Consider the following 15441-nt stretch of genomic DNA (forward strand, 5'->3'; position numbering starts at 1 on the left):
AGGCAGAGGGAGAAGCAGGCTCCATGCACCGGGAGCCTGACGTGGGATTCGATCCCGGGTCTCCAGGATCACGCCCTGAGCCAAAGGCAGGCGCCAAACCGCTGTGCCACCCAGGGATCCCGATACTAGCAATTTTGAAAGGTGTGAGGTGATAATGCCGTTGTGGTTTTGATTTGCATTTTCCTGGTAATTACTGATGTTAATAATCTTTTTATGTGTGTTTGGCCATCTCCATGTCTTCTTTGGAGAAATGTCTATTCCGGCCCTCTGAAAAATTTTTAAACAGATTGTTTTTTTTAGTTTTGAATTGTTTAAGTTCTTTATATATTTTGCATATTAACCCTAATAAATATATTATTTGCAGATATCTTCTCTCATTCACTAGGTTGCCTTTTTGTTTTGTGTATAGTTTCCTTTGCTGTGCAAAATCTTTTTATTCTGATATAGTCCCATTAGTTTATTTTTGTTTCTGTTATGCTTCCCTCAGGAGACATACCTAGAAAAACATTGCTAAAGTGAATGCCAAAGAGATTACTCAGTACGTTTTCTTCTAGAAGTTTTATGGTTTCATGTCTCAAATTTGGGTCTTTAATCCATTTAAAGATTATTTTTGTGTATGAAAGTGATTCAGTTTCATTCTTTTCCATATAGTGTCTAGTTTTCCCAGTACCATTGGTTGACAAGACTATCTTTTCCCCATTGTATATTTTTGCCTTCTTTGTTGTAGATTAATTGACCATATAATTGTGGGTTTATTCTGAGCTTCCTATTCTATCCCATTGATATGTGTGTCTATTTTTGTGCCAGTCCCACACTGTTCTGATTATTATAACTTTGTAGTATATCTTGAAATCTGGAATTGTGATACCTCCATCTTTGTTCTTCTTTCTCAAGATTGCTTTGGCTATTCAGGTCTTTTGTGGCTCCATACAAATTTTTGTGTTATTTGTTCTAGTTATGTGAAAAATATTACTGGTATTTTGATAGGGATTGCATTAAATCTGTATATTGCCTTGAATAGTATGGACATGTTAACATTAATTCTTCCAACTCATGAGCATGGAATATCTTTCCATTTGTTTGTGTCATCTTCAATTTCTTTCATCCATGTTTTATAGTTTCCAGAGTAGAGATTTTTCACTTCCTTGATTAAATTTATTCCTAGTTATTTTATTATTTTTGGTGTAATTGTAAATGGAATTGCTTTCTTAATTTCTCTTTCAGCAGAGAAATTCTTTGTTGTTAGTGTATAGAAATGCTACCAATTTCTGGGTATTAATTTTGTATCCTGAAACCTTACTGAATTCATTTATTACTTCTAATGTTTTTTGGTGGAGTCTTTAAGGTTTCTGTGTATAGTATCATGTCATCTGCGAATGGTGACAGTTTTACTTCTTCCTTACCAATTTGGATGCCTTTTGTTTCTTTTTCTTGTCTGATTGCTACAGCTGGAACTTCCAATACTATGTTCAATAAAAGTGATGAGAGTGGATGTTCTTGTCTTGTTGCTGATCTTAGGGAAAATGCTCTTAGTTTTTCACAATTGAGTATGATGTTAGGTCTGGGTTTGTCATATCTGGACTTTATTATGTTGAGCTATATGTTCCCTCTAACCCCACTTTGTTGAGGGTTTTTTATCATGAATAAATATTGTTTTTTGTCAAATGCTTTTTCTACATCTATTGAAATAATCATATAGTTTTTATCCTTAATTCTGTTGATATGGTATATATAATATTGATTGATTTATGAATATTGAACCTATGATAAATCTCACTTGATTGTGGTACAAGATCCTTTTAATATATTGCTGATTTCAGTTTGCTGGCATTTTGTTAAGGATGTGTGGATCTATATTCATTAGGATATTGGCCTGTATGCAAGCTATGTTTTTATAAAGCAGTCTGGAGGGATCCCTGGGTGTCGCAGCGGTTTGGCGCCTGCCTTTGGCCTAAGGCGCGATCCTGGAGACCTGGGATCGAATCCCACGTCGGGCTCCCGGTGCATGGAGTCTGCTTCACCCTCTGCCTGTGTCTCTGCCTTTCTCTCTCTGTGTGTGACTATCATGGATAAATAAAAATTAAAAAAAATAAAAATAAAAAAAAATCAGTCTGGACCTTGAAATAACTCTCATCTCTCCCTCTCTCTCTTAGGAAATGAAAATCCTATGAAAGCCATTTCCAATATCATTGACTCATTCATTTAACAAAGATGATTTAATTCCTAGGCTGTGTGTGTGTGTGGCACTGTAGGTACTTGGTCCCTGTTATTCATCTTAAGAGATGAGATAGGATTTTAGGAGCCAGCCAATCAGCGTATGCTTTACCAAGCCAAAACATTATTATTATGTTTGTACAACCGTTTTGTAGCCTATCCACCTGTTCATAGTTCAAAATGATTAGGATGAACAGTGTGGATGTGAGCTTAGGAAAGGCAATTGATATTCACCTTTAATTCCACCTCATACCAGCTTTAGAACTGGCCAAGAACAAATAGGGTCTTGTTTTCAACTTCTTATACGAGCCATATTGAGCAATCAGAGCCCCTTAAAACTGATTCCCAAACTGCTACAAACTTGTTGACCTTTCTAAAAGATCTAGAACCAAACAGAAATAAATTATAAGTAAGTGAAAAAGAGGATGAGGATATTAAAAATCCAGACCTGAAAATTCTATTTAAAAACCTACCTATCGGGACACTTGGGTGGCTCAGTGGTTGTGCGTCCGCCTTCAGCTCAGGGCAGGATCCCGGAGTTCATCATTGAGCTCCCACATCAGGCTCCCTGTGAGGAGTCTGCTTCTCCCTCTGCCTATGTCTCTGCCTCTTTCTGTGTCTCTCATGGATAAATAAAAATCTTTAAAAAAAGTAAAACCTACTTATCATCTTTTAAATAAAGAATTCAGAGACTTGGGATAGAAATTTTTTAATGAAAATTTAAATCTGAAACTAAAATTTTATGTAGTTTGGATTATGAAATGAAAATTATGTTATTTGATTTAACAACTATATACTGAATCCTTAGCACACGCAGTACTAACAAGACATAGTTCTACATTGGAGAAATAAGTCTTACACACAAATAATTACAATATTAGATGGAAAATATTTGTTCTAATAGAGGGTCTAAGAATGCCACTTCAAACAGATAAAGAAGACATTTATTCCTGTTAGGAGGTATTATAAAAAAATTAAAGGAAACATCATCTGATCCAAATCCAATGAAGGGACCGAAATGTGGGCACATAACAAAACCAACCCCAATATGTTACAGGCTCCCATTAGGGACCAGCCAGAAATCCCACCTGACTGGAGTACTGGGGAAAAAGAAATAAATGTAGATGATTTGTAGCAGATCATGGAGACCTCAAAATGTCATTGAAGGAGCTGGGAGTTTATTTTGAAGCCAACTGAAAACCATGGAGGGGTTTTAAAACAAAGCCTTATAGTCAAAACTGCCTTAGATTAGTCTGACACCATGTATCAAATGGATTTTTAAATATCAGAGATAGGAAAACCAATATAGACACTATTGTTGAATCAGACCATGTTGGACCTAAACATTTCATAAAATAGCAGAATTAAAGTAGATGGCAGTTCCATAAACATGAAATAGTACATAGGATCCAGGTGATAGAAGCAAGAAACACTGGTGAGGGATGACTGGAACTTGGAAATGCATGTCCGTAGTGGAGGAGGTAATACAAGATGTTTTGAGGTTCAAAGTGTGTGTCAGGCAGGCTGACAAAGTTCTTAAAAAGAGAAAGATAAGGTCTGGAGAAGAAAAATAATGTTTCCTATATTTAATAAATATTTATTGAGCACTTACTAAGTGCCAGGCACTATTCTGGGGGTGGGGGGGAGATGAGAGTTATCTTTCTTTGATTTTTAAAACACTTTATGTAGAAAAGGCACTGTTCCCCATCTGTGTAACCCCAAAGGCAGAGCTGGAGCCAATGAGTAGGAGTCAGGTAGGAAGTAAGATATCTAATAAATGGAAGCGTCTTGATAAGTAGTAAGAGCTCTGTTTCAAGCAGTATTCAAGCATAAATTGGATAATGATCTTCCGGGCCCCCTGTGACAAGGGATTTCTGCCATAAGCAAGAGGTTAGACTAACCCTTCTGCACATTGTCTCCCAATCTTAAGTAAGAGTCTATTCTTTTCCTATGATCTAGTCCTATGGGTTCTATTTTTTTTCTTTGGGTTCTATTATTAATCTCTGATTTCTCTCAATTATTAAATAAATTACCCAATCTGTCTGCCATTCAGTAAAACTCACACATTTGCATCTGTTATTCTTGAATTATTTTTGGTGAGGGCTCCTCTTCTTTATTAAAAATCTCTATCCAGTAATGTTACCTTAATAGCTAATTTCGCATGCTAACCCTGGTAGACTGGGTTATAAATATCAGAGGGGGAAAATGGATCTCTTGCGCCTAATAATATTTTTGTTTGGAAGAAGCCCTGCAAATGAGAAATGAATTATATTGACTTCAAAACTGTGATGCAGTTTCTGTCTTTTGCAGTAATTCAGAAAGGGGAAAAAATATTTCAGAAAGGTTCATTTTGATACAGCGCGTTAAAGAAAGAATGATTATTCTCCAAGCCCTGTAAAGCTTTAGATCGGAAACATGTATCTGTGTTGCGGTTAGAATGGAAGAAAGGAAAAGAGAAGAAAAGGAGAGGAGAAAGGAAACCTGGAGTGAGCTCCGCTATCAGCTATAGTTAAAGCTTTGCATTTCCTGGTGTCTTTTGAAACGTAAAATTCCACAACAAATAGCCCTGTAACGTATAACCAGTATGAAGATTCAATTCAGATTTAAGCACTTTGGTTTGCTTTTGAATCTTGCTATTTTCTGCATTTGTTTTGACTGCTCTCATCATTCAGGATTGACGCTTGGATGGGTGTGTAGGAGGAAGCAGCAGCAGCAGGCTTACAGCTTGCAGACACAAAAAAAAAAAAAAAAAGACTGCCTTATCTGATGGCTATTATTGAAAATGCGAGGTGTAGCCTGGGCTGGGTAATGAAGGGGAGCGAGCGAGGGGGAGCAAGGAGCATGGAGCTGCATACTGATGAGTGTAGGAGTACTTGATAAAAAGAATCCTGGCTGGCGGCCGTGCATTGCTCATTGTGGAGTACTCCAACAATCACATAGAACGCAGACCAGCCTAAGCTGACAGCTTGATATGCCTTCTTCTGCTGCCTGGTTTTGGGGGCTGTATGACGTACTGGTCGGTAGTAAAGATTAATATGTAAGAAATGTGGAGCTAGGATCAAGTCATACTCCACAGCCTGCCTGGCAAACTATGTTTTACTTCTGACTTTGCTCTCTCGCTGAGAACATTAATCTGTCAAGCTGGCGGGCTCCTTTGATAGCAACTTTCCCAGGAGCATGATGTGGCAATGCCACCTCTCAGCCCAGGACTACCGCTATTACCCAGTGGACGGCTACTCCCTGCTTAAACGCTTCCCTCTTCATCCTCTTACAGGACCCAGATGCCCCGTCCAAACAGTGGGACAATGGTTGGAAAGCATTGGGCTACCTCAGTACGAGAACCACCTGATGGCTAATGGATTTGACAATGTACAGTTTATGGTAAGACGCTCTCTGTGTCCACGGAGCTGCCTTTTGTCTGTCTTTGCTTCTTATGTGTCTTCCACGGCTCAGAGGCAGCCTCATCTGCACTGAAACCGGTCAATTGATATATGTAACTGCATCAGAAAATCGGATGCCCTTAGGACTGAACTTACTGTGTTCGTGTAGACACTTGCTGAAAAACGAGATCTGTAGGCATTCTTATACATGTGTATTATATGAATGAACCGGTGAGGGTACTATTTATAGGCAGGGAAAGAGGATTAACATTTATATTCTCCCTGTCATTCTTTGTGTGATTTTTATAAATTTGTCTTCTCGGAATACCCGGTTAGATTATAGCACTCTCCGGTTCCTTCTCATTCCTAAAACGTATTCTTGCATTCGAGCATCGGCGTTTCGTGAACAATTAGGCAATTTGTTATGTTTATGGTGTAAAGATGATTTTTTTCCTTTCCTGATAGTTGTTCGATAAGCAGTTTAAATCATGCGGACGACCTTTAGTTTGTTAGCAAACTGCTTCAGATGGTCAATTATGGAGAACATTCACTTACTTACCCACCCTGATTGAGGAGCACCGAAGTGTTATTTATTACTTTAGATAAAAAACAAACACTTCCATCAACTACCTGTCAGTATTTAGAGAGAGAGGCCGATGGACTAAGTGCATTCATGTACTTCGGAATACTGGGCTGCATGCAATCTACAGCCGGTGTGTGCAAACTTCTCACTGTGATGAATATAGGTGAGGAAGAAGGGGGGCGGGGGGAGTCATGCAGACCCATAATACAGCTTCTAATCATTCATACACCTCCCCCAGTGCTCACCAGTTTCCCTTGTTAAGCTACGTCACAGTCCTTATTACCTTTCCTTGCTTTTAAGTTCTCATCACACGTTTTACTGATCCCTAAATTTAGAGAGAGCTACATCCTATAAGCATGTAGCACACAAGTGGCTTGCAGAAATAACTGATAGCTATTTCTAAATAAAATACTGGGGCAAGACACCTGAAGCTTATTAATCCCAGAATTGATAACAAAATACGAGAGCTAGTTATGTTTTTATTTTTTTAATTTCCATCTGAGATTTTTTTTCTCCAAGCTTGACTTGTCTATTACGGGTTTAAAAATCAGTTAAACTTCTGCCTTTTTTTCCCCAAAAAGTGTATGCTCCATGAGCTTTTGTAAAAAGCTACATAAATGTAGTAAGACAGATGAGCCCTAAGTGACGGTATACCTAGAACCCTTTATGGACCTGTTTTTTATAATGGGATACGCAGCTACTGTTATTTTCCTCGTGTTGGAGAGAAGTGTCACTGATTAGACAGGCAAGTTATTGTGGGGATTTAAATAGGAAGAAAAGTGAAATTTCTTCAGTTGCTATGACAGTCTTAGGACACTGAGCAGATTTAGGACAGACTTAGGACACTAAACAGAGAACACGAAGAACTCCTGGAACTATCAAACAGAATGAAAGTCTTTTCATGGTTATTTCTATTTACTGCACATTTTGATGTCTTTATTCTTTCTCTCTGTCTCTGCTGGAGATAAGACTTTCTCATCCTCACTCCTCAAGCCCTTGTCCAAATTTATTCCGGTCCCATGAGAAGCTAGGTAGGTCTTTGGATTCTCTAGATTTTTTTGGCTACTTCCAAATATTTGAATTCAGCATAATTTTCCTCTGAATAGTGAACACGTTTGAGCAAATATAACCCCTTTTTGAAAGCCCGAAACTGAAAGGTTAATCAAACAGTTTTCAAATTGAGCATTTCGAGGTCGTAGAACAACATTCAGGAATGAATTATGTATAAGCATTCCAAAATGTATCCAGGAGGCAAAAGTCCTGGGTATATGTGACAAAACCAAGGTCTGAGCTTCTCCGTAGATTATTATCTTTATTTTTTTTCAATTCTAAGTTTTACATGTAATTTTCCTGAAAATGAGAAGAGATAGTTAATTCAGATTAGTCAATGAAATACCTTCTTCATGAGAGAGAATTAATTAAGAAAAAAAAACTTTGGTCATTTAGAGGAGTTAATTATGAAAATTGAGCAAATCATAAAATGATGCTATCAATTGTTGGTTTATATGCTGCTATACGCTCTTTGCTACTAGTATCAGAAAAATTAGTTTCTACCTTTATATAAATCATTTATTGATTTCCATAATCTGATTTATTTAATTATGAATTTCGTTAAAGGACACTAATATGATCAGCCCACTCTAAGAAACAGATTTCATTAAAAGGGTGAAGAATCTTTTAGAGCTGGCTAGTCTCCACTCGGTATCATATTCTAGCTTTTATTTTTCTTGAAGCACATTCTGACCTGCATTTATTCATCCTGTTGCCTAAGCAACAAGCACCACACTCCCATTAACTGTGATGTAGTGCAGGTCTTACTAGCTTTTTAGAACAAGACAGTAGAGACATCAAAAGGATGTAATTAATGTTGCTTGAAACTTCATTGTACATCCATGCATAGATATGCTTTATTTAGGAAACATTCTCAAGAGTTAATTTTTCATTTAATCAATATTCCATTAATGAATGTTTTAAAGGATCCATATAAGTAACTTTCAAAGTATTTATTGAAAGCTTTAAAAAAATTTTACTAACCCTGTGCTACATACTCTGACACATAAATACAATATATGGATGATTTACCCACAGAGCTACGATTAATAAAGATTTCTTACGTCAGTCCCTAGACACAGTTAGGAAAGCAGGACCTCCATTTATTTTTGTATATCTGTCAAGTATTGCTTCTCCTTTGGGCTCTTAATATATATCCTTGATTTTACTGATTGTGATTTTTTTTTCAGTATCTGAAAAGTAGAATTCCAAACTTTCTCTTTATGTACCTAGTCCTGGTTTGCTGATATTTGTGCACACATTTTGACTTTCCTGTATCCTGAAATATACAAAATAAATGGAAATTGATAAAATTAAAGGGTAACTACAAAACTACATCAGGTCACCTAAGACTTTGGGAGAGTTAGATCCATGTTGCAATCAAAAGCTCCTTCAACATAGAATCCTTCATCCAAAGACTTATCCAAGCCCTACTTACCTGTTCATCCCCTCTGAAGTCATACATGGCCAGCTCCCTCCTACTGAGATGTGCTACTCGCTAGCCTCTGGGAAAGCTGCCGGGTCCTGAAATAGGTTTATGTTTCAACATTACTTTTTTTTTTTAAAGCAAGGAGTTTATATATGAAGAGTTTAGTATATAAAATGTACATGCTTATTTACTTCCTTATTATATATGTTTCTATCATCACCTCTTTTTTCCAAGTCTGTTGACTGCTTCCTAAATTTTAAGTCTCAAACTATCCATTCTTCTCTTGATAACTACTCATTTGTACTCTCCTCTCCCCATCTTGGACAGCTATTTCCTTTCCTTCCCCTCTCTCTTTTTTTTTTTTTCTTAATCCTCAAACATCTAACTAAATTCCTGCCTTGTTTATGTAGCTTTCCTTAATGACTCTAGTCCTCCGGAGCCTCTCTTTTCTCTGCACTGATGTAGAGTTTGTATTTGGTATGAAAAATTACATTTGGCATGCCATTATTCACTATCTAGAATTAGAAGTTAAATTTTTGCTCATATATATCTTGTGTCTCCCACTAGACTAGAACTTCAAATCCATGTTCTCTGTATTCAATTCTCTTGCCTTTCTCACAGCTCCTAGCATAATTCTGTGTACTTGGACATCACCCCATAATATCTGGATGCACAACAGACTGTTGTAGTTGAATCTCCAGCCTTATTTTTGAACTGGAGGCCTTGTCAGTGGAACATGGAGCATTAGTACCTTTCATTCATTCATGCAACAAACTCTCCCTAGGCATTTTATATGTGCTAAGAAGAGTATTAATCACTAAGAACATAACAGTAAACAATCGATGATCCTTGACCTCTAGCAGGTTACAGTATTGTTCTCAGACGTATCAGATTATTTGCATGCACATTAATGATTCATTCCTATTTAGTTTAATTTTAGAAGCATATTTCACACGTGTGATACAGTTTGCTTGAGTAATTCTGGAAGACTCAACAAAATTATAAGGGAATCAGAATGTATAATGCAATAATACTTCCATATATACATTCTACTTTTTACCCCAACATGCTTATCAGCTCTGGGCTAAAAAGCACATGGGCTGCATGTACATTAGACACACATTCCTTCATGTGCTTACACACACACACATACACACATGCATCACAGGGATCTTGCCCCTCACCCTTTTCTATAATTACTGTCCCTCAGCTTATTACTTACTAACAGTGGTCTTTTTAGGAACAAATTACAGTAGACACTGGAAGAGATAAGATTTCTCAGAGAAGGGCATAAAGAAAGATAAAGATACTTAAAACATTCTCAGTGTTATGGTAGATTTATGGTCCAAAAACTGAATTAAGAAGTTTATATTATTGGAGGAGGACTGACTCATAGCCTCACCAGGATAACTAGCTGACAGTTATATTTGTAAACTCTAATCAAAAAGGGGGAAGAATGAAATTATGCCAACTCATTTTTTTTTGCAAGCATTTCCTGTGTTTCTAGGTTGCCATTGAGGTTGGCTTAGGATGCTTTGACCATTATTAAAATGTCCAAAATGCAGCCTTTACAGAGTAAAAAATAAAAATAATTCCAGGAGCCCTATGTGATTTGGCTTTTTTGTATACTTGTGTGGGTAGCATTCATAAAGGATGTGCTGAGGGTCAGAGTGATGCTAAAGAGTGGAGCCACAGAGATCTTGGAAGTCATCCATTTGGACAAAAGATTTAAGGAAGATTGATCTTATAAGTATTTACTTGAAATTTTCTATTCCATTTTTGTGGTGCATTTTACATGCTAATGTACTTACTTCTTTTTTATAACTTTATAAAGTTATAACTTTATAACTCTTTTATATAACTTTGCTGTAATAAGAGCACTATTTGCACTTGACCTGATAAAATGATAAGAACACTTTTAAGTGTTCTTGCAGCATATCATGATCCAAGAAAGAAGTTACACTTGTGAAGCAGAAAAATAAATTGTCCCCAAAGGTTAAGACTAATAACCCCCAAGATGATTTCTTGTTTTATTTATTTTTTATTTTTTTTTGATTTATTGTTTTAAATATCACGTAAGAAAATTTTATAAAGTTACTGAGATTGAAAGGTGTCCAAGAGAAAAATACCTACCACACTCCCCCCAACACCATCCTGTTTCTGAAACAGTCTAGTCTCCGAAGTGAGTGCCTTCACAGCAAATGTGCAGCTATAATTTCACAAACTCAGTTAATCCAGTAGTTGGTTACACATGCACTTCTGCAACAGAAAAAAAAAATAGTTTTTTTTAACTACAGGCATTTAAAAATCTGTTGGCATCCAAAAGTCAAAGCCAGGAGGGAGTCATTCTTTATCTGGACAACAGCTTAATTACAAATGTAATAGGCAATAGCCTCACAGTGGTGTGAGAGAGAACTGAAAGAAGTTCTCATTTCCACTGTCTTGCTTCTCTGTGATTCAGTTTACTCATCTGTAAAATCAATCTAATGAGGGATCTAGGAGAAATGTTCTTTGGACTTGTTATTTAATATTTTGAGCTCTTTAAAGTTGCAGAGTACAATATTGGCACTGGCAGAGCTGTTAATTGTTCTTGTAGATCTCATTAGCCTTGGAAGGACACTGATTGCCTGTGCAGTGGAAAGTCAGAAACGAGGGCATGTTCAGGGATGACCATCTTGGAAGAATGGCCTTTTAGGAAAAACACTAGCTGCAGTTCTAATCTGGCGATAGTGAGGAGGCCTTTACTTCCATCTGGAAGTTACTCCAGTTACATTTTTAAGCATTAAAATAAGCTGCCCCATTTTCTAATAATGCAGGACTACAACTCCCATTACTAACTCACGCTCACACAAATTGGCCTTTAATTTAGTCCTGCAGCACATTTGCATAATTTTATCTCCAGTGTTGCTTCAAATGACCAGATATTTGGGAAGAGGAATTTACTTCATGAATCAGAAAACTTATCCAAACTGCTGAATTATGGACTAACTTTAAGAAATCCAGCCACAATCATATATATATACATATATATATTTTGCTTCTTTAAAAAGATAGATCTCTCAAACAAGTGTTCAACAGGCAATGACCTCCATTTTCCCACTTCAAGTCACCTCCTTAACCCCTATAATCCTGCCTGCTTCCCAGCTTTTCTGCTAAAATTGTTCTCTTTGAAGTCAGTTGTGACCTGCTTCTTGCCAAATCCCAGCCCCCTTTCTTCTTACTTCATTTCTCTTGCCCTCTTTACGATGTCTTCTTTTCACCACTCACTCCTTATTGATAGTCACTCCCTTATTGATATTTATTACAGCTCTGTGACATTACACTGCTCTTTCCAATCATTGGTATTCTCTGATCCTCCTCCTGCCTCTAAATGTGCATGGTGCTCTACCTGTCTGTCCATTAGAGAGATCATTAGTTCTCATGGATCCATTGCTGTTCTTCTTCCTCTTTCTACCTGTTTCCAGTGCTGTCCAACTACTCAATAAGCATTCGCATATACATCTATTCATGCGAAGCATTTAGCACAGACTTGGCATAGAACAAATGCCCGACAAATGTTAAGTATTACTGCAGCAGCTAGAGTGCTCTTTCTAAAGCACACGTTTGCTTTAGCACTACTCTGCTTAAAATAATCCAGTGATTCTCAATTACCTATGGGAGATTATGTTTCCAAAATCCTTAATATGGCTTTCATATCCAGGATCCTTATGACTGGCTTGGCCCCAATTTCTTTTACAGCCTCTTCTATTACCATTTTCTCTCTTTACAATTCTAGAGAACTGTGTATTTATCTTTCATTGCCTGGCCTTTTGCACATGCTGCTCTCTGCCAAGAATGACCTTCCTTCCCCTCTTAACTCCCCTTTATCCTTTAGTTCTTAGCCTAGTTGTCACTTCTTTTAGCTGTCACTTCTTCCCTGGCCCTCCAGGGTATAGGTCAAGAATCCTTCTTTTGTAGTTCCCTTTCTTACCACTTATTTTACCATGCCATATTACCTATTTACTTGTCCACCTACCCCCACCATCTCTCCCACACACAAATAGCAGAACAGAGGTCAACAAACTTGTTCTCTCAAGGCCAGATAGTAAGTATTTTTAGGCTTTCAAAGTCATGTGGTCTCTGTTGCAACTATTCACGTCTGCTGTTGTAGTATTAAAGCAGCCATAGACAATATGTAAATAATAAGTTCCAATAAAACTTTATTTACAAAAACAGGCAGATTTGGTCAAAGAGCCACAGTCTGCTACCCAACACACTTGATTATTTTTAACTCCTTGAGAATTATAGATATATTTTGACTCTCTGTATCTCCAGGGATAACTCATGGCTTACACAGGTAGACACAGTAAATGTTTGATGAAAGGAAGAAGAAAGAAAGCAAATAAGGATGAAGGGAAGGAAGAAAAGAGAGAAGGAAAGAGAAAAGGAGTGAGGGAATCTGGCCAGTGGCTACAGCAAGGTTCCTGAAGGCCTGTTTGGTTAAAGAGAACCTAGTCAATAGCTAAGAATATTCAGAGCAAGAGCCAGTCTTCAAGAGTCTCCTAAGAGCTAGAGAGGGTATTTTTGCATAAGCTGATCAGACAGGAGTATGTTTCTATCAAGAGAACTACAGGCCTAGAAACTAGAAAAACACAGCTGCAAAGGGATCCTGTTGTTCACTCTCTTTGGAATTCCTTTCTCTTCCTTCTTCACCTAATTGTGCTGCATTGTTCATGTTTCAGCTTAAGCATTACTTCCTCCCGGAAGTATTTCCTTATACCACCCTGTCATCTGGCTGGCATAGTCACTTTGTCTCTGTGCACCCCTGGCACGCTGCCCTTAGCCCTGTGCTAATCTCTATTGTATTGTATTGTATTGTGATTATATGCTCAGATGTCTGCCTCCCACCCTAGAAAATGAGTTCCTTTAGAGGCAGACATCAGGTCTCATTTATCTCTGTATTCCTAAAGCCTGGTGCAGTGCCTGGCATATCATAGCTTCTGGTAAACACTGATCAGATGGATTTAAAGTTCAGTTTGGTTTCATATAACTTATCCCATGTAATTCTTACCACATCCCTGTCAATAAGTATTAGTATCCCCATTTTTATAAATGAAGAAAATATTATTATATTATTATTATATATTCATAAATGAAACTCAACAGGGTTAAAAAATATTGGCCAGCACCACCTAGATTTCAAAACCAAACCTCATTGATGTAAAGGCTCCTGCTAAAAAAAAAAGAAATAAATAAAGGCTCCTGCTCATTTCACTAAGACCACATTATCCCATCATTCCTCCCATCACTCATTCAGCAAATGTTTAGAGAGCCCCTGTTAAATTGCAGACATTGACCAGGACACTGGCATGCCCTGGAAGCACTCCCAGTTTGTCATATTTTTGGTCCTTTGAGGAACTTCTTTATCCTACTTCTTAATTTCCTACCTTGTCTCTACTACTTCTCAAGAGGGTCTCTGTTCTAATCAGACTGGAACACTCACTGCCAAATATATACCTTTATTCATAATTTCCCTGCTATGTAACATAGCCTGTCTCCTCCAAACTACCTATTCAAGAAAGACCCATTCCTCAAGGCCCTGGCTCCCCCACCTCCTCTGTGGAGCCTTTTACTGGTCTGGACCTGACCCACCTCTTCAGCTTCATCTTTCACCCCTCTTTAAGCCCTGGCTGTGTTGAATTATTGTAGTACTACATCCATGCCATACTGAATTACAATTCCATGTCTTTGCACACACTGCATCTTATACACATTGTTCTCTGCCCAGAACATTCCCTTCCTGCACTCATTCTTAGCCTGGATAACTCTTACTTCAAAATCCCAGCTCAGAAGTTCCTTCTGAGAAGACTTTTACAAATTCTGTTGTGGTATTACTCAACTATCCTTCACTGGCCTCCCACAGCACCCTATATACACCTTTAATGGGGCAATCTTATCATACAAAGCCAAATTACCTGCTTTTTTACCTAACTCCTTCCCATGAGAAAAAGAATCGTGTTTTGTTCAGTATTATTTTCCTACCACATTATAGGTCCTTGTATAGTTTGCTAGGACTGCCATAACAAAGTGCCACAAACTGTGTGGTGTAAGCCACAGAAATTTATTGTCACAGTTCTGGAGGCCAGAAGTCCAAGACCATGGTGTTGGCAAGACTGGCTCCTCTGAAGCATGTGAGGGGAGGATCTGTTCTAGGCTTTCACTAGCCAGTAGTCTCCCTGTGTTTTCACATCATCTTCTCTGTGTGTGTGTCTGTGTCCAAATTTCCTTATCTTATAAGGACACCAGTCACATTGGATTAGGGCCCACCCTAGTGATCTCATTTTTAACCTAATTAGCTCTGTAAAGTCCTTATCTCCAAATAAAGTCGCATTCTGAGGTACTGGGGGTTAGGACTTCAACATATAAATTTAGGAGAAACACAATTCCACCCATAACAGTCCTTAATAATGTTTATACATAACTATCCTTTATTATCCCTCATAGAGCTAAGCAGCTCATAATGGTCACACAATAAATATTTGATTAATTGAATTAAACTCAATCTACTTGAGGTTTACACGAGATTTATAATGTTCAGAGTCTGATGTTATTCTTTCATCAATGATAAGTGCAATCTCCCTGAAAACTTAGTTTCATACGCATGGGTAATTATATACAAGGTCATGCTGCTAGTTAATATGAGAAGCAGCAAGGCCAGAACTGAGAAATTCCTACCTCTCTGCCTTACACTCTTTCCATTTTACTTTGCAGCTCTGCTGGCCCCTAAATAAATCACATTTACAGGA

At 37.6% G+C, this 15441-nt stretch overlaps 1 protein-coding gene across 15 annotated transcripts in view; it reads left to right on the top strand.

Annotated features, from left to right (window-relative positions):
- Positions 1–15441, top strand: part of ANKS1B (ankyrin repeat and sterile alpha motif domain containing 1B) — a 1017748-nt gene that overhangs the window by 638733 nt on the left and 363574 nt on the right. For 13 of the 15 annotated variants that reach the window (XM_041737915.1, XM_041737908.1, XM_041737909.1 and 10 more), the window contains exon 15: positions 5489–5595. In XM_041737915.1, the coding sequence (XP_041593849.1) occupies positions 5489–5595 (107 nt within the window). Of the gene's footprint in view, positions 1–5138; positions 5252–5488; positions 5596–15441 lie in introns of those variants that run through there. The other 2 variants (XM_041737920.1, XM_041737921.1) reach the window with 2 other exon arrangements.

Source organism: Vulpes lagopus, chromosome 23 (assembly GCF_018345385.1).
Source record: "Vulpes lagopus strain Blue_001 chromosome 23, ASM1834538v1, whole genome shotgun sequence".
Lineage (NCBI taxonomy): Eukaryota > Metazoa > Chordata > Mammalia > Carnivora > Canidae > Vulpes > Vulpes lagopus.